Below are 24,175 nucleotides of genomic sequence, written 5' to 3' on the forward strand. Positions count from 1 at the left end.
AAATACTGCTCATCTCAGATGCCCAAATTATTCGCTGTATGATTCCTTTCGCCTCAAAGGTGGTACTTGTGCATATGTCCGTTCTAATATTCCCTGTCAGAGACTTGGCAATTTGGAATCTCCTCTTTTTGATCTTCTCTGGCTTAAAATCTGTGTACCTCATTGTGTCAAATTCATCTGTTGTCTCTACCGTTCTCCCAACTCCACTAATCACTTTTAGCTCTTTGACTTCCTCTCTTTGCAGCTTGACTTTCTCCAGTCCAACTTTCCTAACAGTGAGGTAATTTTCCTTGGTGATTTTAATGTTCACAACTCCAGCTGGCTTCCGTTTTCAGCTCACACCGACCCATCTGGTCGAGATGCTGAGGCTTTTGCAGTTACTAATGACCTTGCACAGATTGTTCATTTACATACAAGAATACCGGACAATCCTATTCATACAGCCATGATCACTTGATCTTTTCACAACAAGCCTTCTAAGTACACAGTTGAAGTGAGAGGTCCTTTAGGCACTTCAGATCACAGCTTGGTGATTGTCTCTTTTCCAAAGGAACCTTTATCTCATGGCTATTCCCAACGTTGTGTTGTTTGGCATTACAAGAATGCAAAATGGGATGACCTGCGAGACTTCTTTTCTACTTTTCCTTGGTCGGATTACTGTTTCAAAACGTCTAATGTCAATGTTTGCTCAGATTGTGTCAGTGAAATTATTCTTGCAGGAATGGAATCCTTTATCCCACACTCCACTTTAAAATCTCATCCTTTATCTAAACCTTGGTTTTCCAATAAATGTGCAAGAAAAAAAAACTGTTCAAGAAAAGATTGTTGCATATCGTAATTGGCTTATTTCTAATTCTTCAGTTTCATTTTCTGCCTACACCAAAGCTCACAACAATTGTAAAGCAGTTATTAATCAGTCCAAACTAGAGTTTGGACAGGCTAAGAGTAGAAAATTTGCTTCTTGCCCTAATGGTAGCCGAGCATTCTGGTCTCTTGCCAAAGCTATTGGCCACTCCTACCATTCCTAACATGCTCCATTCAATCCCTCCTGTGGTCTTCCGTCAAAAGAATGTCAGAAGGATTTTGAAGAATCTTGATGCTAAGAAAGCTCTAGTTCCCGATGGTATTTCTCCACTTGTTCTCAAAACCTGGGCTCCTGATCTTACTCCTATTCTTTGCCGCCTTTTTTCACTTTCTTATTCCAAAGTTGTCTTTCCTTATGCTTGAAAATTTGCTCATATCCAGCCAGTTCCTAAAAAGGGTGACAAATCTCCCCCATCCAGTTATCGTCCCATTGCAATTACTTCTACTCTTTTTTAAGTAATGGAGAAAGCAATTAACTGCCAACTCTTAATCTATCTAGAAACCTTCCATCTGATCTACGATCGCCATTATGGATTCCGTCAGTCTCGATCCAGTGGTGATATTCTGGCTTATGTTACCCATTTATGGACTAATTCAGTGGAAAGGTTTGGTGAAACACAAGTAGTTGCTCTTGACATCTCAAAGGCTTTCAATCGTGTTTGGTATAACGGTCTCTTAAACAAGCTTCCATCTTATGGTTTGCCAACTGTTTTTAGTAATTGGTTATCCAGTTTTCTCTCTGATCGCTCACTGAGGGTGATGGTATTTGGCTCTCTGTCTTTTAACTTCTCCACTAATGCCGGTGTCCCCCAAGGTTCAGTTCTTTCCCCCACTCTTTTCCTCTTGTATAATAATGACCTTTTTCCATTGACTGGAAATCCTATCCATAGTTTTGCCAATGATAGCACATTGCATTCCACTTTCCATTTTGAGAATCCTTGCCCTGCTCAATCAGCTTCAACTTCTCAAAAATCTGCTACCAATTCTTTAAATGCCAATCTTCAGGTAATTCTCCGGTGGGGCAAAGACAACTTAGTTGATTTCAACCCTTCTAAAACTCAGTCTTGTCTTATATCTCGCAAAAAGAATTCTTCTGCTCCTATGCTTATCTTTAGTGACACTACGATTTCTAGGCAAAATGATATATCTCTTTTGGGGATTACCCTGACTTCTAATCTCTCTTGGCACAAGCACATTACAAATATTGCTTCTTCTGCATCTAAAAAACTTGGTTTTCTCTTTCGCTCTCGGTGTTACTTTTCTTCCAAACAGCTGCTCACTCTGTATAAATCGCAAATCTGCCCTGCCATGGAATATTGTTCCCACAACCGGGGTGGTGCCCCCAAAACCTCTCTCAGGCTGCTTGATTCCATTCAGAAGAGGGTAGTTATGTTAATTTATGATTCATCTCTAACAGAGTCTCTCCACTCGCTGTCTCATAGATGTACTGTTTCTGCTGCATGCCTCTTCTACAGATACTTCCATGGGCACTGTTCTTCTGAATTGGCTTCTATAATTCCCACTCTCTCTTTCAAAACAGTCCGAACACGTGCCGCCACCAGCCAACATCCATTTACTGTCCAACTTCAAACTCACAGAACCAACTTTTCATCTTCCTCGTTTATTCATTCAACTGCCTTTTTCTGGAGCAACCTTCCTTCATACGTATTTCCTGAAAATTACAGTCTACAGAAGTTCTAGTCCAATGTGAACAAATATCTTCTTTCGTCTTCTCAACCTCCAACCCAAGCACGGTACTAAGTACTATAGGTTCTAATACCTCCCGTGTTTGAGGTTTACATAAAAAAAAAAAAAAAAAAAAAAACAGGAGAGACTACTTCTACAGGGATGGGATACGCTTAAATAGAAAGGGTGCAAGAATATTTGCTGATGCAGCAGCCCAGAAAACAAGGTGCTGGGGATTTCAAGGACTGCTGGGAGTCATTGCGGAACAAGTTCACAAAGGAGAATCAAAGGGTGACACAAATAATTACAGACTTGTTCGTTTAACTTCTGTTCCTGCAAAATTAATGGAGGCACTGGTTAAAGAAGCATTGCAAGATCATCCAGACAAGACTGCAGTTATAGTTCAGACATAGCATAGGTTTGTTATGGGGAAGTCTTGTCTGAACAATTTGATTGGATACTATGATGTGGTCACAAAGGAACTGGATGCAAAACATAATTTTGATATCCTGTACTCGGATTTTAGGAAATTTTTTGATACTATTGCACATGGAAGACTACCGTACATATTTGATCAGTATGGCATAAAAGGAAATTGCTGCTATGGATAAAGGGATGATTGAGTGGGAAAAGACAGAGAGTGGTAATCAGTGGACACTGCAGTTCGTGGACTAATGTTATTAGTAAAGTTCCCCAAGGTTCGGTGTTGGGTGCATTGTTGTTTTCTGTATTTATTAACATAAATTGTTTGAAAATAATATAATCAGAAATTGTTCAAACATTGCTATATATACTGTACTGTTCTGTATCTTCAATTATAAATAACTGCAGTCATCCAGACAAGACTACAATTATAGTTCAGACATAGCATAGGTTTGTTAAGGGAAATAAATAAAAGTACAGTAAACCCCCTCTATTCGCGGTATCTGTATTCGCAGTTTTGCTTATTCGCGATCGCCGATTTAATATAAATGAAACCTAAAAAAATGTGAATTTTAAAGCACCGTGAATATTTTCTGCCATAAAAAAACATGAGCGTGGCTAAAATTATCTTTCCCAGTCAAAACCACTCTCAGTGGGTGGGGGGGAAGAGGGGTGACAAAATCGCGAGTGTGGATGTCTCTCGCTAATCCTTGTTCAGTATGTGTTATGTGCTTGTCATGGAAGGTTTCGTCGTTTGCTTTTAATTTCTATGCTTATAAATTGAATAAATTTATTAATTTATAAATTGATATGCTGACAAAAGTGATAAATCTACTGTTTTGCAGTGTAAAACAGACTTTTTGGAGTGTGTTAACCAAAGAAAGTGACTTTATTGTGGACAAATTCTTTCTAACCCCTACAAAAATATGGCTACGAATAACAAGAGAAATGTGCAAATATCAAAGGTGGTGGTGGTGACATTAGCGAATAAAATTGAGTTATTAGATAAAATTTCTAATGGTCTCATTAGATGAAATATTATAAAATCAATGAGTCAACGGTACGATCAATCAAGAAATCGGAAGAAAAAATCCGCCGTAGTGTCCGTGAAAACGCGCTAATTGCTTCAAAAATTTGCTCTGTAACTCGTGATGTTAAATTAGAAAAATGGAAAAAGCTTTAAATCTGTGGATAGAAGACCAAACTCAAAATAAAATTCCGTTAAGTTCACTCATCATTTGTGAAAAGGCAAAACTCCTTTATCAAAACTTTAGCGAAACTGGTGTTAGCACTGGCTGGATAAGTTTTTTTGCTAGCAAAGGCGCTGGTTTGAAAGATTTGTTTGAAATTTCTAATAAATATTACATTTAATATTAAATTGTTTCTTATTTTCATTTCGATGCCATATGCTTGCATTTCACTAATTTAACACAACAAAGTGTTGTGTTAAATTAATACATACAGGTATGTACATTATATATATCTATCTATGATTATTTAAATAATTTTTATACACATAAGTAATTTAAAATTATGTTTTCTCTATTTTTTACATTATTTTACAGACCTTAGAATTAGAATGGCAATGACACTTATAAACAAAGGTTTGAAGAGAAAGATAATATCTTTGGATACAAAGATTCAGATATTAGATCGATTAAAGAGTGGAGAAGGTTCAAAAGAAGTTGAAAATTATTTTAATTTAAATGAAGCGACAGTTAGGACAATTAAAAAAAAATGAAGGAAAAATTTGAATGAGAATGTCAGCAAGGTCTTCCGTAATTTCAAAGCACACATCCTAAATACAAGATATGATAATGGAGAAAGCAGTAATGATATGGGTAGAGGTTATCATCCAAAAGAGAATGCCCTTAAACAGCAATGCAATAAGACATAAAGCTGTAAGAAATTTTAATAAGATTAAGTGTACCCAACAGTCATCTGCAAATCAGACAGGTGGGTTTCTGGAAGCAAAAGATCATTCAAGAAGTTTAAAAAAGGTATTCATTATATAATGTTAAAATTAAAGGTGAAGCTGCATCAGCTGATGAGAAGGCGGGAAGAATTTCCAGAAGAGCTAGCTAAAATAATTGTGGAAGGTTCTTATACAACTGATCAAGTTTTTAACACTCATGAACAGGTATACTCTGAAAGAAAATGCCAAATAAAACTTATTTGTCACGAACTGAAAAAACAACTGGAAGATTTAAAGTGTCCAAAGATTGAATAACATTGCTCTTTTGGACCAACGCACCAGGTGATTATATGATGAAACTTATGATTATCAATCATGCTTTAAATCCAAGAGCAGTGAAAGGCTTGAATAAAAGAAATCTACCAGTTTATTGGAATGCCAATAAAAAAAGCATGCGTTAGGGCGAAAATATTTATGGACTGGTTCTACCGTGTTTTGTTCCTGACACTGAAACATATGTTAAGAAAAAGAACCTGAGCTTCAAAATTCTTTTATTGATAGACAATGCTCCAGGACATCCGACAGTTTATATCATGAAAATGTGAAAGTAATTTTCTTACCACCTAATGCTGCATCACCGATCCAACCGCTTGACCAGGATATTATTTTTACTTTTAAGTCATGTTACATAAAATGAGTATTCCAAAAAATTTTCGATGAATTGGATTCTGACAATACACTCAGTGTCAGCTAAGTTTGGAAAAAATTTAAAGATTGTGGGAAAATAATAGCTTTTGCAGTTCATGATATAAGATTATCAACTTTAAATGCCTGCTAGAAAGCTATCTGGCCTTATGTGGTTTTGAGTGGTAATGACATTCCACCAATAGAGAATGCATATTCTCAGATTATAGATTTGGCACATCAGTTGGGTGGTGAAGGATTTGATTATTTGGTTCCTTCTGAAATTGGAGAATTTGTGATGGACAGAGAATTTAATGAAGATGAATTGGTAGAAATGGTTGTCAATCCCATATCCAGTGACCCTGAAAGTGATAATGATAACCCAGCTTCAACGCTCACTTATCAGCACTATAAGTAAAGGACTCAAAATGACTAAAAATCTTGAAATTTATTTTCTCGTTATTGATCCAAACATTTATCACAGCTTAAGATTTGGAAGGGAATTATGAAATTGTTTGGCTCAATATGAAGAGATTTTGCCTCCGTAGCCAAGTGGTCAGGTGGCGTCTCCGTAGCCAGGTGGGAAGGAGCAGCAGTGCGTAGCACACGCTTCTTGATTAGACCGGGGTTCGAGCCCGTCACCACCAAATACGGAGGATGCGGAAAGGTCAAGGGAATGACCACCGCATATTCCCGGAGCAATATGGCCTTAGTTGCTAATGCTCCTAAAAACCAAATAACAACAATAACAACAGCCAAGTGGTCAGGAGCGGGAGTGCAGTAGCACACGCTCTTTGAGTAGACCGGGGTTCAAGCCCCTGACTGCTGAATACGGTCGATCTGCCAACCCACACTGGACCAGCGTGGCAGATTATGGTCCATTTCTCTCAGCATGAAGTGTTGAGGAGGCTTCCATCCTGCAGTGGGTTGATAATGGCTGCACTTTTTTTTTTATAAGGAATTAAGTAACAGTGAAATACAAACGTTTATAATGGATTTTAGGGCTGATTCTGACAATCTCTTTGGAAAACAAATTTGAAAAATTTCTGAGGAATAGGAAGCTAGCAGGAGTAGTGTTGACTTTCAACTGAGAAGGAAGAAGAAGGTTTCTATATTAACAAGTGAAGAAGTTATGGAATAAACCGTTGTTTTCATACATTTTGAAAGTTTTGCACCTTCATCCTTTTTTATACTGTACCCCATTTATTATCTTAAATTTTTGTTGTTTATCTTTAGACAAAAATAAAGTGTTAATTTTATTTAAAAAAATGCGTAAATTATTTAATTGAGCATTACAGAACCTGTCCCCCTCATTTTCTATACAAATGTTATTCGTGATTTACACGGTACTTTTGCAGAACCAATCTACCATGTAAATCGAGGGTTAGGTGTACTACACTTGAAAGTGCAAGCAAAGGAGTTGGTTGTTGCAGAACAACTGTACGTCACCAAAATTTAGCCCATTTAACTTGTAAATGTGACCTAAATATCAATTTCATCAGCATTTTAGACTCCCACATAGCAAGCCCTAGCCTATCATAGCTGGAAGAATGTCTGTGACAAGCCTCAGGGACTATAGTTTTGGAAAGCCTAAGTGGAAGTAGCAAAGAGCAGCAGAGAAGTACGAGTAAGAACTAAAATAGTATTGTGTAAAAAAAGCTTTTGAAAAGTGAAGAAGAATATGGGAGGATGGAAAAGATAAGGTGGATTGATAAAGTAAGAAAAATGGAGGTTTTGAGAAGGGTGTGTGTGTGTGTGTGTGAGAGAGAGAAGAAATGTTTCACTGAAATAATCAGAAGGAGAAGAGAAAGTGAATTGGATATGTTTCAAGGTGAGGGATTGATGTTGATGGAGGGAAAAGTTGACCGAAGGTGGCCCAGAGAGAGAGAGAGAGAGAGAGATATATCGAGGAAAACTAGGAGAGATGAATTAAGAGAGAATGGTGATGATGGAGAAAATAAGAAAGACTTAAGTTCAGCAAGTTGCAGCATCTGGAGACTAGGCACCTGTGAGGTGATCTGATTAAGGTGTATAAGGCTCTGAATGGTTTGAGCAGGCTCAGTGCTGACAGGATACTTCTGCTTGCTCAGACTAAGAACCTGAGGGGGCATAGATTCAAATTGAAGAAAGACAGTTGTAGAATAGCTGTGTGGAAGTTTGCCTTTAGCCAGTGGGTAGTTGGTTGCTGGAACAGACTTCCATCTGTTGTTGTGGAAGTTGATAGCTTAAATAAATTTAAGGCTGAACTAGAGACCGGATGGGTGAAATGAGAAGGGGTTTTTTTTTTTTTTTTTTTTTTTGACTGATGCTGTATAAGCTTGCCTTGCTTTCTTGCATCATATATGCCTCAACTAATGCTAATAAGAGAGGACTGAAGATAGGAAGATATAGAATAATTGAGTTATCTGTGAGCCTTTCCTTGACAGAACATAGAATAATAAATAGGAAATGTACTATTTTATTGTATTTATAAATTAAGTAAAGATCTTTATAATTTAAAAAAAATGTTGATCTGTTTCCTTGCTGTAATAATAAACACACACACGTGTGTATGCACGCTCACACACATTCGTGCGCACACACCAAGATCTCTTTGGTGAATGCAATTTAAATGAGGAGAACCTTATGGTGTATTATGGTAGTTGATATAAATAAAATAATTAGAACTATAACCCTATAAATAATATTGAATTTTCATGACGTAACATCATAGACTTAATTGATCTTAGGACCTATCATTACTGCTACTATTATCATTTTTACTATTACCATTTTATGTTTTGGGTTTCTTTTCTTTTTTTTTTTTATTATATTATATTATATTTTCTTTATTATTAGTTTTGCATTATTTTCCTTGATCATAGCCATTATGACTATAACGTGGTTTCTGTTAAGCAGTTTCTACTTTAGCCTCCACCACCATGAATAAATATGTACACACACACACAATGTGTGTGCACATATTTATGCATTAACTTTGATGTTTTTCATTAAAAATTGTTTTTTAATTAATAATAATAAAAATCAATAAGTCAATTGCTGAAGGTGTTTCTTTGCTTCATTTTTATGCAAAGGTGAGGATTGATAGCTTACACCCAAAATGGAGTTCTTCTATACAGATAGGTGTTATATACCAGTCTCCAGAAAAATTGCATCTTCCTGTGTCAGCTTTATCAATAAGAAAATCATCATGGATAATCTGTGGAGATTCCATTTTTCATAATGGTATTAAGGTAAGTGAGTTTATTTACTCTGTGTATCTGTCTGTCTGCGTGTGTTCGTTCATTCAATGAATGTCTAGCTATCCAGCACCATCTGTTTACAAAGTTCACTCAGCTAGCACATTTTAAAAATCATACATAAAAAAAAAATAGTTGCACTTACCTACCTTTCCATTGGCAAAGAAACTGTGAATTAAATAATTAAAAAAACACACATTACAAAAATGCATTAATAAAAACAATAATGTGTAAAAAGACAATTTGTTTTAAATAAAATTAACTTGAAAAATATTGTATTTACTGTTTATATTACATCCAAAGTGTATGACACAGGCATTGAAGTCTATTCTTTTTTGCTTAGTCTTCACTGTTAAAGTACAGTTCGGTCCCACTTTACGACGCTTCAGTTTATCCCATTTCACATTAACACACTTTTACAATAATAATGAAAAATGAAAAAAAAAAAAAAAAAAATTTTTGAAAATGCAAGTGTAAATGCAGCACAGGAAGTGAGCACTTTTAGGTGGTGCTAGTGTTGACATCAGTTGCTTTCTCTTCATCTGCCAGTGTGCACGTGTTGTGAGCTATGCCTTAAATTTTAATAATTTCCTGTGTTCATTAGTGCCTTATTGTTTTAATATTTGTAAAATAATAAGAGAAGTTTACCTCAATATAATACGTAGAACACTTCCATATGATACTCTCCAGCAATTAAAATGAAAAAAATCAAAAATCTTACATTACAGTAAAAAATAATTAAAAAAACATTTGATTTTTAATTGTGTTCAATTTATTTTTAATTATTTTTTACTGTAATGTAAGATTTTTGATTTTTTTGTTTTAATTGCTGGAGAGTATCATACGAAAGTGTTCTACATATTATATTGAGGTAAACTTCTCTTATTATTTTACAAATATTGATATCAATGTATAACATATTGAGCATTACAGTTCTGATTCATACTATCTTATTGTTTAAAATAAATTGTGCAACCTTGTCGTCTAAGCATAGTGGTGAATGTGCCTGCACATGTTAAAAAAGCCACAAACTTTAACGATTGAAGTGAAAATGGACATTATTCATTGTATAGAATCTGGTGAGTGGCATTCAGAGGTGTGCAAGACCTTAAACTTAGCACCTTCTAATTTAACGACCATTGTGAATAATGCTGAGAAGATCAAGCAGTCACATACAGGAATTGTTAATGTAAGCATTTCTAGAACAACTTATTCAAGTAGTGAGATAATGGAGAAGTTTCTAGTGCTGTTGATAGACAATATGAACCAAAATAACATTCCTGTAACAAAGGCAGTGGTTATGGACAAGGCTAGGAGCTTTTTGAATGAAATTAATGAGGAATGGGGAGGGATTGAATCATTTTTGGATAGCAAGGGCTGATTTTTCCTGTTCAAAAACCAGACCAGAATTCACAATGTAAAAATTACTGGTGATGCAGTTAGCACCGACACTGCAGATGCTGAGGAATATTCTCCACATTCCAAAAGTTAATGGATGAAGGCTGCTACACCCCAGACTTGGTCTTTGATGTTGATGAAACAGGGCTGTACGGAAAGAAGATGCCTGGTAGGATGTACATAGCCTGTGAAGAGAGGTCTGCCCCTGGTTTTAAGGCTGAAAAAGATCGGCTTACATTACTTCTGGGTGGTAATGCATCAGGAACTTTTAAGTTAAAGCCGATGTTGGTGTACATTTCAGAGAATCCACTTGTTGTGAAGGGCATTGTGAAGACTTAGAACGAAGTACTAAGAAGGCGTGGGTGAACCAGACCCCTTTCACTGAATGGTACACTTCATTCTTTTGTCCAGAGGTGACCCAATTTTGTTCAGCAAATAACTTGTCCAAAAATGCTGTTTCAGTCCTCTACAATGCGCCAGGACATCCATCTAATCTTGAAAATATCCCTAACAACATTCTGAATGTGAAGGTCATTTATTTGCCACCCAACACCACCTCACTGTTGCATCCAGTGGATCAGGGCGTTATTGCAACCTTCAAGGCGTAATATTTATGTATGACCTTCAAAGGGATTGTCGAGGCAGTGCAGGCATCTAACTCAGTGACTGTGAAGGACTGGAGGTCCTACAACATCCTTAAGGCCATAAGTAACATTGCTGCAGCCTGGAAACAAGTGTCGCAATCATGCATGAATGGCATTTGGTGGAAATTGTGGACTGATGCATCTTACTTTCCTTACTTTCTTGAGTTTGAGTCCATTTCAGCAGTGGCTGAAGATGTCACTCAGATGACTGAGGATGTTGACCTTGACAAGGTTGACATTGATGATGTCAGTGAGTTGCTGCAAAGCCATGGTGAGCCTCTTTCAGAGGAGGACTTAGAGGATCTGGCTGCACAACTGGATAAACAGGATTCTGAGGAGGAAGAGCTGGAGATTGTGCCAGTTAGGATCTTCACCACAAAGACACGTCAATCAGCTTTGGCACAAATACAAACAGGCTGTGAAACTCAATGTGATAAGGACCCAGACTGGGAATGCAGTACTTCCATCCAAAGAGCTATCCATCCAAACATATTGAAACCCTACTGCAATATGTTAGAAGACAGAAAGAAAAAAGCTCTCCAGACATCATTGCTGCAGTTGTTTTCTAAGGCCAAAGAACCTGCAAAACCGGTTGACCCTCCATCAGGCCCATCCCATTAATTCCACCCCATTACACCACTGTCAAAGAATATCAATAAGGGGGACAGATAGTAACATTACTACATAGTCCAAAGATGGCTCTACAGGAACAAAGTACTAAGTTAAATTTTTATTTTGATACTTATATTTTTTTATAAATATTATTTATATCTCATGATTATAAAATAACCACAAATATAAAAAACACTTATATTAACTCTTATGGTTCAATTTTCGTAGTGAAGGAACTTATCTCATTTAAATGTGTTATAATTCTTCCTTGATCATAAATTGGGGCCTACCTGTATTGGCAAGTGTATTTATATCCTTATATCAGTAACCCATCCATCCTGTATGTATGAATGGTTTACTGATAGGGTGTACAAAAAAATATGAGGAATTTGTTGAAAAATGTAGAGGTGTTGTATTTACCTTAAAATGGAAACCAGATATTTGTGGATAATTAGAAAAAAGAGAAAATTTCAATGTACTTATGAAGGAGTACAATCTTGGCTTTTCAACAATTTCTGATATAGTAGCACAATCAGTGATAAACTTTCAATGATAAAAATTGTGAATCATAATGTTACATAAGCAGCATAAGCCACAGACTTCCTTGCACACATGGCCATTGCTAATACTAATTATGACAGTGGTTTCCAACCTTTTTTTTTTTGTCTTGGGTAAGGAACTGGTCTTGCAGCCTGCAAGACCAGTTCCTTACCTCAGGAATAGAATTTAATTTTTGTTATGTACAGTTTGTATTTACAGTTCCTTTTTTCTTTTTTTACATTTAATAATTAAATATAAAACTCTCCAATTATTACATAATACCAATAACAGTCCTATTATATGTTAATAACAATATTGCTAAATTCTGAGGAAAATACATAAATAGAAAAATTGAAAATTGTTAAAAACAGATATTTTCAAATCTATGGGAAACTATTTTGTAACATGCTAGTTTAACCTTATGGGAAATAACAGTTGATGGATGCTACATGCTGCAAAATGTGAAGGAGTGAGCTGCAAGCCAGGGAACCCTGCATTATGACATTTCATTATATATTATAGGCAATAACAAGAATAATGCCAGTTAAAGGAGCATTAAAAACATATTATACAAGTAATTCTCATGTCAGACATCTAGCATCCCCAATCCTTAGGGATGCCAGATAATTGGGCTTTTATTGAACATAATATTTGTAGGATATATATTGTGTATATCTTACAAATATAATGAAGGAAATATAATTGTAATAGGAGAGCTGTAGAGAAATGAAATGTGAAAAACATCTTCAAATATATTGATATATTGATTCACTGACTTATACAAATATTGCTAGAATATAAGTATAAAAAATATGCAGCGTAACAGAATGGTAACAGTGGAAATAGCATAAAAACTGAACAACTCTGTAGATTATCAACTATGATATATATGTATGTGTGTAATATACATATTTTATGAATACAGTGGATGAAAGAGAATTATGAAAGGTAGGCAACTGCAGAGAAATGAAATATGCAATACATAGCTGACACTAATTTGTCCAAAGCAGCAGAGACAAATATCACAATGTAGTTTGAGTAAGGTGGAGAACAGGATGGGGTGGGGTAATCCTCTTGATTAAAAAGCTCATAGAATCTAAGATAGTACGCACAACTGAAATGGGAGACAGTGCAATATGAGTCAGTTAACTGTGAAAACAAAAATAAGAGTAGTCTTGTGCTATAGGCCAAATGATTATGATTAGCATAATGAACAGCTATACAGACAAATAAAGTGGGCCAGCAAATCAGAATGTCTTATAAAGGTGAGGTGAGGGGAGGTTTTAACTTTTCAGATATTGACTGTAACTTGGGAGTTGGTTTACACAGTAGCAAGACCTTTCTACAAGAGGACTTTAGAAAAGTAATGAGAGCAAAAATTCTCATTAATGACTCTTTGTGCATTAGGAACTTGCAGATAAAGGCACCACTAGACAGCAGTAATCATGGTGTGTTGATGTGAGATCTACTTAAAGATATAACTACTGTTATATCTTTAATTCCTCCTCTTTAAGTAAAGAGGAGGAAATTCACTTTTGTAAAGCAGTGATGGTCTTAGACAGTTTTTAAATTCTATTCATTTGGACCAAGGGATAATATTATCAGCTGAAATTCTAAATGGGAAGCATTCAGGGAAGTAAATGTAGATTCTAGTAGGCTTTTTATACCAGCTAAGAGATACTCAAGGCGTACACCTAAATGATTATTAGATGAACTAATGAGAGTAATTAGATGAACTAATCAGAGAAGAAAAATATTATTAGGGTGGAAAATGATGCAAGAAGCAAAGCTTATAAATCATCAGCCAAAAAAAAGCACCTTCCCATTTCACATATCAATCCCTTTCAACAGTTTCTGTAGTTCTTCCTTGAATTTGTTCATCCTATCCACTTCCACAACATCAGATAGAACTTTGTTCCAACAATCAATCACCTGTTTACTAAAGGCAAACTTTTGCACACCTCTACGGCAACCAACCTTCCTCAATTTGAATTTATGCTCCCTCACTCTCTCATGTGCACATAGTCTGAGCAGGAGTAAGAATCTCACAGCATTGAGCATACTCAATCTGTAAAAAGCCTTAAACATCTCAATCAGACACCACACAGGTGCCTAATCTAGAGATGCTACAATTTGCAGAACTGAAGCCCTTTTTTTTTTTTTTATGAAACCCCCAAACACGAGAGGTATTAGAACTGATGTACCATGGATGGGTTGGAGGTAGAGAAAACAAAAGAAAATATTTGTTGACATTAGACTTCAACTTCTATAGATTGTAATTTTTAGGAAATATGTATGAAGGAAGGTTGTTCCAGAAAACAGCAGTTGAATGAATAAACAAGGAAGATGAAAAGTTGGTCCTGTGAGTTTGAAGTTGGACAGTAAACAGATGTTGGCTGGTGGCGGCATGTGATCAGACTGTTTTGAAAGAGAGAGAGAGAGAGTGGAAATTATAGAAGCCAATTCAGAACAGAGCCCATCGAAGTATCTGTAGAAAAGGCAGCAACAGTACATCTATGAGACAGAGAGTGGAGAGGCTCTGTTACAGATGAAACATCAATTAACCTAACTGCCCTCTTCTGAATGGAATCTAGAAGCCTGAGAGAGAGGTTGTCTTTACCCCACTAGAGAATTACCTGGAGATCGGCATTTAAAGAATTGGTAGCAGATATTCGAGAAGTTGAAGCTGATTGAACAGGACGAGATTTCTCAAATTGGAAAGTGGAATGCAATGTGCTATCATCAGCAAAACTATGGATAGGATTTCCAGTCAATGGAAGAAGGTCATTAATATACTAGAGGAAAAGAGTGGAGGAAAGAACTGAACTTTGGGGGACACCAGCATTAGTGGAGAAGTTAGAAGACAGAGAGCCATCTACCATCATCCTCAGTGAGCAGTCAGAGAAAAAACTGGATAACCAATTACAAAAAACAGTTGGCAAACCATAAGAAGGAAAGCCTGTTTAGAAGACCTTTACACCAAACATGAGCGAAAGCCTTTTGAGATGTCAAGAGCAACTCCATACTGGCGATCGTTGATCAGATGGAAAGTTTCTAGACAGTTTTAAGAGTTGGCAGTTAATTGATTTCTCCATTATTTTGAAAGAATAGAAGTAATTGCAATGGGATGATAATTGGATGGGAGGGATTTGTCACCCTTTTTAGAAACTGGCTGGATATGAGCAAATTTCCAAGCAGAAAGAAAAACATCTTTGGAATAGGAAAGTGAAAAAAAGGCACCAAAGAACAGGAGTAAGTTGAGGAGTGCAGGTTTTGAGAACAAGTGGAGAAATACCATCAAGACGTGGAGCTTTCTTAGCATCGAGATTCATTAAAATGCTTCTGATATCCTTTTGATGGAAGATCACATGAAGCACGGAATGGAGCATGCTGGGAATGGTGGGAGGTGTTTTACCAACATCATTAATACATGAGTTTGAAGAAAAATAGGATGCTAGCAGGTCAGCTTTATGCTTGGCTGAAATTAAAATAGAACCATCTGGTTTTGACAGAGGTGGGAGCAGAGAATGGGTAAAAGTTGCGGCCAATAGCTTTGGCAAGAGACCAGAATGCTCGGCTACCATTAGGGCAAGAAGCAAGTTTTCTACTCATAGCCTGCTCAAAATCTAGTTTGGACTAATTAATAACTGCTTTACAATTGTTGAAAGCTCTGGTGTAGGCAGAAAATGAAACTGAAGAATTGGAAACAAGCCAGTTACGATATGCAACATTCTTCTATTGAACAGCCTTAGCACATTTATTGGAAAACCAAGGTTCATATAAAGGAAGAGATTTTAAGGTGGAGTGGGGAATAAAGGATTCCATTATTCTTATTCTATAAGAATAATTTCACTGACACGATCTGAGCAAATGTTGACGTCAGAAGTTTTGAAACAGTAATCCGACCAAGGAAAAGAAGAAAAGAAATCTCGCAGGTCATCCCATTTTACATTCGTGTAATGCCAAACAACACGAAGTTGGGAATAGCTATAAGATAAAGGCTCCATTGGAGAAGAGACAATCACCAAGTTGTGATCTGAGGTGCCTAAAGGACCACTCACTTCAACCGTGTACTTATAAGGGTTGTTTGTGAGAAAAAGATCAAGCATGTTGGCTGTATGGTTAGGATTGTTATATTCTAGTAGGTAAATGAACATTCTGTGCGAGGTCATTATTAATTGCAAAAGCCTCAGCGTCTCGACCAGATGGGTCGGTGTGACTAGAAAACGAAAGCCAGCTGCAGTTGTGCCCATTAAAATCACCAAGGAAAATTACCTCACTGTTAGGAAAGTTGGTTGGAGAAAGTCATTTTGCAAAGAGAGGAAGTCAAAGAGTTCCAAATTATTAGTGGAGTTGGGAGAATTGTAGAGACAACAGATGAATTTGACAGAATGAGGTAGAGAGATTTTAAGACAGAGGAGGTCGAAAAGATTAGAATCCAAATTACAAATTCTCCGACAGGGAATATAGGAATGTACATACGTACAAGTACCACCTTGGAAGCAAAAGGAGTTATACAGCGAATAATTTTGGCAATTGAGATGAGCAGTGGTTGAATCAACCGAGCACTGAGATTCTGTCAGGAAAAAAAAAATACATGGGGTTTGGCAGACTGTAAGTGGAAATGGATGCCATTGAGATTACATCTGACACCATATATTTGTGAAATGAACTAGGAAGTGTTTGGGAGGTTTGTTTCTATTTGCAGATAAGTTTGCTCTATTAGTTTGACAATTCATGGTGTATTCGATAGTAAGAAAAAGTGGAGGGGGGGCCATTTTGTAATTTTTGGATATGGCACACACACACACACATGGTGAGAATATACCCAGATCCTTGACATAACGTGGCCTAAACAATGCCCTCCCACGCATACATACACACTACTCGGACTCCCGCCATTCACTATATGGCAGAATAGAGGCAGCTAGATTAGCATTAGTAGAGGCATTTGATGCAAGAAGGCAAGCTTATGCAGCATCAGCCAAAAAAAAAAAAAAAAAAAACCCCACTTCCACTTCACCTCTCTGTTTGTTTGAAATACCTGTCCAGCTGAGCCTTAAACTTATTTAGGCTATCAACTTCCATGACAAGGGATGGAAGTCTGTTCCACCAACCAACCATCCGCTGGCTAAAGGCAAATTTCCGCACGTCTATCCTACATCTGTCTTTCCTCAATTTGAATTTATGCCCTCTCAGGTGATTATTCTGACCAAGAGAAGAATCCCATTAGCATTGAGCATGCTCAAACCATTCAAGGCTTTATACACCTCTATCAGATCACCTCACTGGTGCCTAGTCTCCAGACACTGTAATTTGAAAACTTAAGCCTTTCTTCGTAAGAGCACCCCGTTTGTTCCATTCACTAATCTTGTTGCCCTTTTCTGTACTCGTTCCAGCAGCTCTACATCCTTCTTGAAATGAGGCCTCCAGACCTGTACAAATACAGTATTCTAGGTATGGCCTAACCATTGCCTTATACAAGGGAATAATCACCTCCTTATCCCTGCTAGAAAAATTCCTATATATCATTGACAATACACCATGAGCTACTCTTGCAGCCCATCTGCACTGCTCAGAGAACTTCATATCTCCCTGCACAACCACCCCCAGGTTCCTTTCATTCTCTACCACTCTCAGTGTAGTACCACAGAGTTGATACGTTGCTCTGGGGTTGCTGTTTCCCATATGTAGTACTTTACATTTGTCAATGTTAAACTTCATTTGCCACCTCTCAGCCCATCTGCTCAACCTTTCCAGATCCTGTTGCAGCAGCATAGTGTCAGTAGTGTCCTTGACAACCCTGCCAACCTTTGTATCGTCTGCAAACTTGGACATTAAGCTTGATATACCATCATCAATATCATTTATAAATACAGAAAACAATAATGGACCCAACACTGAACCCTGAGGGACTCCACTAATAACATTAGTCCACAATGAGCAGTGTCCATTGATTACGACTCTCTGTCTTCTCCCCCTCAACCACCCCTTTATCCAAAGCAGCAATTTGCCTCCAATGCCACACTGCTCCAATTTGTGCAGCAGTCTTCCATATGCAACAGTATCAAAAGCCTTTCAAAGATCCAAGTATATAATATCAAAGTTATTCCCTGCATCCAGTTCTTTTGTGACTGCATCATAGCATCCAATCAAATTGGTCAGGCAAGACTTCCCCTTAACAAAACCATGCTGTGTCTGAGCTATAACTGAAGTCTTGTCTAGATGATCCTCCAATGCGTCTTTAACCAGTGCCTACATTAATTTTCCTGGAATAGAAGTTAAACTCACAGGTCTATAATTACTTGTGTTAGCCTTTGATCCTCCTTTGTGAATTGGGGTCACATTTGCACATCTCCAGTCTGTGGGTACCTCCCCTGAGTCCAAGGAAGCTCTCATAATCATAGCTAAGGGTTTGCTTACTTCCTTTGCTGCCTCCTTTAATATCTTCAATTTCTCTTCAACAATTTCTCCTCCACTTTACTCTCAGTTATTACACGATTCTCTGGCTTACTGCCAGAGTTGAATACGTCTCTGGCATTCCCCTCGCCGAATAACTCTTCATGTGTGAATGTCGATGCAAAGTATTCATTTAGTTTGTTAGCTACCTGAGCAGGATCATCAACAGTTGACCCATCGATATCAAGTGGACCAATCTGATTCATCCCCATCCTTCTAGAGTTTACATAAGTAAAAAACTCTTTGCTGTTTTTCTTTGCATCCCTTGCCAAAGATTTCTCATAATCTGCCTTCGCCTGCCTAACTTCCTTTGTAACTTGGTTACAGATCAACTTGTATCTACATAGGTTTATGTATCTCCTGATAATTTATATGCATCTCATGCATTTTCTTCTCTGCGACGAGTCTCATTATTTCACCTGATATCCATTTAGGCCTAAGCCTTGAACAGCATTTCTAAGTTGATATGAAAAGCCTAGTAGCCTCCAAGATTAGGGCCCTGAAGGCTTCCAATTTAGAATTCAACATTGGTAACATCATCAGCTGGTCCCAATGTATAGATTTTAAAAACTATACTTTGCAAAAACCTTTCCCTTTACCTTTGGTGGTAGTTACATCTTTAAGTAAATCTTGCACTGTGATCATGGCATCTAGTGGTTCTTTTATCTGCAGATTCTTAATACATGAATCATCACTGATGATAATCAGAAATGTATTACTCTAGCTCTCTCTCTCTCTCTCTCTCTGACATGTTTTCTGGAAAAAAACAATCATCCAATAAATCCACAAAAGTCTTGCTGTTTTCTGAGACACCAACCGAAAAGTTCCATTCAATATCTGGAAAAATCTGCCATTCTAAGTCATTTTGATTTACTGGTCCACTCTATTTCTCTGTACAATTGTGTGTTGTACTCATCAGAGTCATTAGGCCTATAACACACTCCCACTATCATTTTTGCTTTCACAGTGCTTATGGGACACCAAACTGACTTAACATTGCACTGGCCATCCCTTTCAACTAGATGCACTTCCTTAGATTTTAGGTTTTTCTTAAATAAGTGCATAACCCCTCTCCTCTCCTGTCTGTTCTTTCTGTTTAGGTGAAGACTAGTATTTGCTTTCCAGAGTCTATTGTTCCACAGGTGTTTGTTTTCTGGACATCATTTTTCAAATGGAGACGAAGACATTCAACTCTTACTATTATTCAAAATGATGTGCACAATAAGATCTCCGGGCAAGTTTTTTCATTAATATTGATGTTCGAAAACGCCTGTGTTTTATATGATCGACTAGTCTTTTAATTATTAGGACAACAATCTCGTGTTCTCAAGTTCTATTCCCCTCGACGTGGGCACCTGTACGTGGTGAGGGGACCTCCCAGTGACGCTGCTGGACTTCCAGACTAGCATCACTGGGATCCAAAGCCCACAAGCCCAGGTTCCAGGCTTACATCAATGGAATCCGGCGTGTTTGCCGTGCGCTGCGACCCGTGGAAATTCGGAAAGGGGGATCCCGGTGGTTGAGGGGCCCGGCTAGGATCAATCGGCTAGTAGGCTCGCCTGCGAGGGTCAACCGTATCAATGCTACGCCCCTACCCTCATGGTCCGAGGGACAGGATTCAGGCTGGCGGCGGTGCGGTTATAGTGTCTGGGTAGCCCTGGCGTCCCACTCCCGAGCGCATTTATTGCATGCCGGGTAGTGGGCGTCCCTTTGGGCTCCATGGTGGGTGGGGAGCCCGGGCACTGAACAATTTAATAAACTCCATGAATCCTGATAAACTAACTTCTTCAGGGGCCCCAACCCGGTCCCTATCTGAAACCATTGACAAAAATCCAGATAGCATTATTGCTAATAAGAGGCAGCAAACCGAATTACCATCAGGGCCAGTCCCAAGGTTCTTAATCATGCATTCTACCAATGAGACACCGATTGGTAAAATGTCACCCTTTTTTATTCGAAAAGGGTTAGATGGGTTAGCAGGTTCACCCAAATCAGTTAAAAGGCTTCGTTCTGGAGACCTTTTAATTGAAACTAAAAATGACAGGCAATCAGAACATCTACTCCGAACACATCAATCGGAGGAATCCCTATAACTGTGACACCACACAGAACACTCAATTCATCAAGAGGTGTCATTTTGGAGTGGGACCTTCTCGACGTAACCGAGGAGGAAATCTGCTCCGAATTAAAACCACAAGGAGTCATTTCCATCAAGAGAATCACTGCGCGAAGGGATGGAAAAATTGTTAAAACCAGGAGCGTTATCCTGACTTTTAACACTCCTAAACCTCCTGATGAGATTAAAGCTGGATACATCAACTGTTCAGTCCGTCCATACGTTCCGAACCCTTTACGGTTTTTTAAATGCCAGAAGTATGGACATTCTCAAATGGCCTGCCGTGGAGTCCTAGCATGCGCTCGATGCGGTGCAAAGGACCACGAAACAACAGCATGTTCAGCCGTAAAACCCACCTGTATTAACTGTGAAGGCGAACACCCGGCCTATTCACGAGCATTCCAGAGGTGGAAAGAAGAAAAATAAATTCAACGGCTGAAGGCAGAGCTAAATATATCATACCAGGAGGCAAGGAAATCGGTCAAACCCCTGAATATCAACAAACCTACCTACGCCCAGAAGGTAGCAGGGAGATGTTCCGTCGGAACTCAGACGGACATGACCATTCCTCCAAAGGAGTCTTTCACTCCCATCGCGCGTTATCTCTTAAGTTCACAAAAACCTGCACAGAAGGACCAATCAGCTGCCACTCCTATATCGGTACCTCCTAATGCTCCACAAACAACAAAGATAATTATGAAAGATAAGAATAAAAAAGGGGAAGTCCCCCCCTAGTACCCAAGAAAAGATGGATGTCGAGCAGAAGGAGGTACCCGAAGATTCAGTCTTGGAACTCTTTGCGGAGGAAGAAATGGACACGGGACAGCGTCCATTCTTCCCTAAAAAAGACAAATCCAAGACTGATAAAAGTAAGCCCTCAGCACCTCGGAAGCCGCCTGATGGACCCACCAAGCCAAAATAATGGCTAAATTCCTACAATGGAATTGTCGTGGATTCCGGCGAAATATAGATGACATCAAGGCCCTCCTGCAAAAGCACGAGCCAGTTTGCTTTTGCTTGCAGGAGACATACCTAAAGGCAAATGACGATCCCACGATGCATAACACCACAATTTTTCGTAAGGATAGAATTGCAGATGGCTCTGTACATGGGGGAGTGGCTATCCTTGTGGGTAACCAGACCCCAGTGAGCCCTTACTAATTACAACTAGCATAGAGGCTGTTGCAATTCGCCTTACGGTGGGATTTTTATTAACTGTGTGCTCTATTTGTCACCTGGGACTGACATCTCCCAGGCAGACCTTGATGATCTTCTAACGCAGTTGCCTCCCCCTTTCTTACTTCTCGGGGATATGAATGGACATAACACCCTGTAGAGTAGTGCTAACATCAACGGAAGGGGACGAGTCATAGAGCGTATGCTCAATGACAATGACCTTTCCCTTCTAAATACTGGAACAAACACCTTCTTCCACATGCCTACCCGTACTTATTCTGCCATTGATCTCTCTATCTGCTCCCCTTCTCTACTCCCTTCACTCACTTGGGAGGTGGAGGAGAATCCATACGGAAGCGATCACTTCCCTGTGATAACCTTGTTACACAGTGGGAGACCATGTCTTCCTTTTAGGTTACCACGGTGGAAGATTGATCAGGCTGACTGGACTGCCTTCCAACATCAGGCAAATTTTGATCTTAGCACAGTCAGTCAAGAGTCTATCAATGATGCAGTTAAGTACATCACAGAAAATATTGTCCAAGCAGCTGCGAATGCTGTTCCAAAAACATCTGCCCGGTTTTCACCATTTCCTAAACCTTGGTGGAATTCACAATGCACATCAGCAAAAAAGGCTCAAAACAAAGCGTGGGGGATATTCCGCCGATATCCCACCACAACCAACCTTATAACCTTTAAACGTGCACGAGCCAAAGCACGATATATCCGCCGTCAGAGTCAAAAGGAATCGTGGATCCGTTTTACATCATCTATTAACCAGTCTACCAACTCTAAGGTAGTCTGGGATAAAATCCGGAAAATGAAGGGAAAATATACATCCCACCCTTCTTCAATCCTAGATTATAATGGATGCGCTATTGCAGATCCAACTGCAATAGCTAATTCTCTTGGGGAAACATTCTCTAACATCTCTGCAACATCTTCGTATTCCCGAGAGTTCCTGGTCCTGAAACATAAACTAGAAAAACAAGCACTTAATTTTAAGACCAAGGGCCTCTATCCCTACAACGGGGCATTCACTATAGAGGAACTGAAAAGAGCCCTCACTCTTTCCAAAGCAAGTGCTGTTGGACCAGATGGCATCCATTATGAAATGATTAAACATCTTTCACCAAAATCTATGGATTGTCTGCTCTTTCTGTATAACAGAATCTTTACTGAAGGGCAGTTTCCGGACTCCTGGCGAAGGGCAATCGTTCTTGCCTTCCCTAAGCCAGGAAAGGATCCAAAAGTCACCACCAACTATCGTCCTATTGCTCTGACTAGCTGTCTGTGCAAAATCCTGGAGAGAATGGTTAATTCTCGTTTAATATGGTATCTCGAATCAAATGACCTTCTCTCCAACATCCAGTGCGGCTTCCGAAGGAACCGGTCCACTTTGGACCATCTTATTAGATTGGAAGCATCCATCCGGGATGCTTTCCTAAAATGCGAACACTTGGTGTTGGTGTTCTTCGACATGGAAAAAGCGTATGACACAACTTGGAGATTTGGCATTTTAAAAGATTTACATAGCCTAGGCCTTAGAGGGCATCTCCCCCTTTTTATTCAAACCTTTTTAGCCAATCGATCGTTCCAAGTTCGTGTGGGATCCTCACTCTCTCGCTCCTTTAGCCAAGAGGAGGGAGTACCACAAGGATCAGTATTAAGTGTCACGCTTTTTGCCATAAAAATAAATTCCATCACAGAACAACTTCCTCCGACTGTAAACAGTGCCCTCTATGTTGATGACTTTAGCATTTTTTGTCAGTCATGCAACATGAGGGTTATTGAAAGACAACTGCAGAAAGCCATAGATAGTCTGAATTCTTGGGCACTTGCTAATGGCTTCAGGTTCTCGCCGGAGAAGACCGTTTGCGTACACTTTTGTCGCAAGCGTAATCTTCATCCTGAACCTGAATTAAGGCTCGGACAAAATGCTATTCCAGTAGCAGCGAACACAAAATTCTTGGGACTCATATTCGATAAAAAACTAACCTTTTTGGATCATATTTGTCAACTCCGCACAAAGTGCACACGTGGGCTTAATATTCTCTGCTCGCTCTCCTCCACATCTTGGGGAGCAGACCGACGTACCCTTCTACGGCTTTACCGTGCACTTGTGCGATCCAAATTAGATTATGGGTCCCAAGTATATTCTTCAGCCAGAGACCGTGCCCTTCGATGGCTGGACCCTGTCCATCATCAGGCTCTACGTATCGCTACTGGAGCCTCTCGAACATCTCCTGTCCAGAGCTTATACGTCGAAGCAAACGAACCACCGTTATCGCTTCGTCGTAAGCAGTTGTCTCTAAAGTACGCCTTAAAACTAAAATCCCTGCCAGACCATCCTACGTGGCCATTCGTTTTTGAGCCACGATGGGAAAATTTATGCAATACCCGTAAGACTGCCAATCGT

At 38.7% G+C, this 24,175-nt stretch overlaps 1 protein-coding gene across 1 annotated transcript in view; it reads left to right on the plus strand.

Moving 5' to 3' along the window:
* Neurl4 (neuralized E3 ubiquitin protein ligase 4) overlaps positions 1–24,175 on the plus strand; it is a 636,447-nt gene that overhangs the window by 499,350 nt on the left and 112,922 nt on the right. The window contains exon 19 of the mRNA XM_090369970.1: positions 8,647–8,805. Coding sequence (XP_090226096.1) covers positions 8,647–8,805 — 159 coding nt within the window. The remainder of the gene's footprint in view (positions 1–8,646; positions 8,806–24,175) is intronic.

Source organism: Mastigoproctus giganteus, chromosome 3, assembly GCF_048544385.1.
Source record: "Mastigoproctus giganteus isolate SK-2022 chromosome 3, ASM4854438v1, whole genome shotgun sequence".
Lineage (NCBI taxonomy): Eukaryota > Metazoa > Arthropoda > Arachnida > Uropygi > Thelyphonidae > Mastigoproctus > Mastigoproctus giganteus.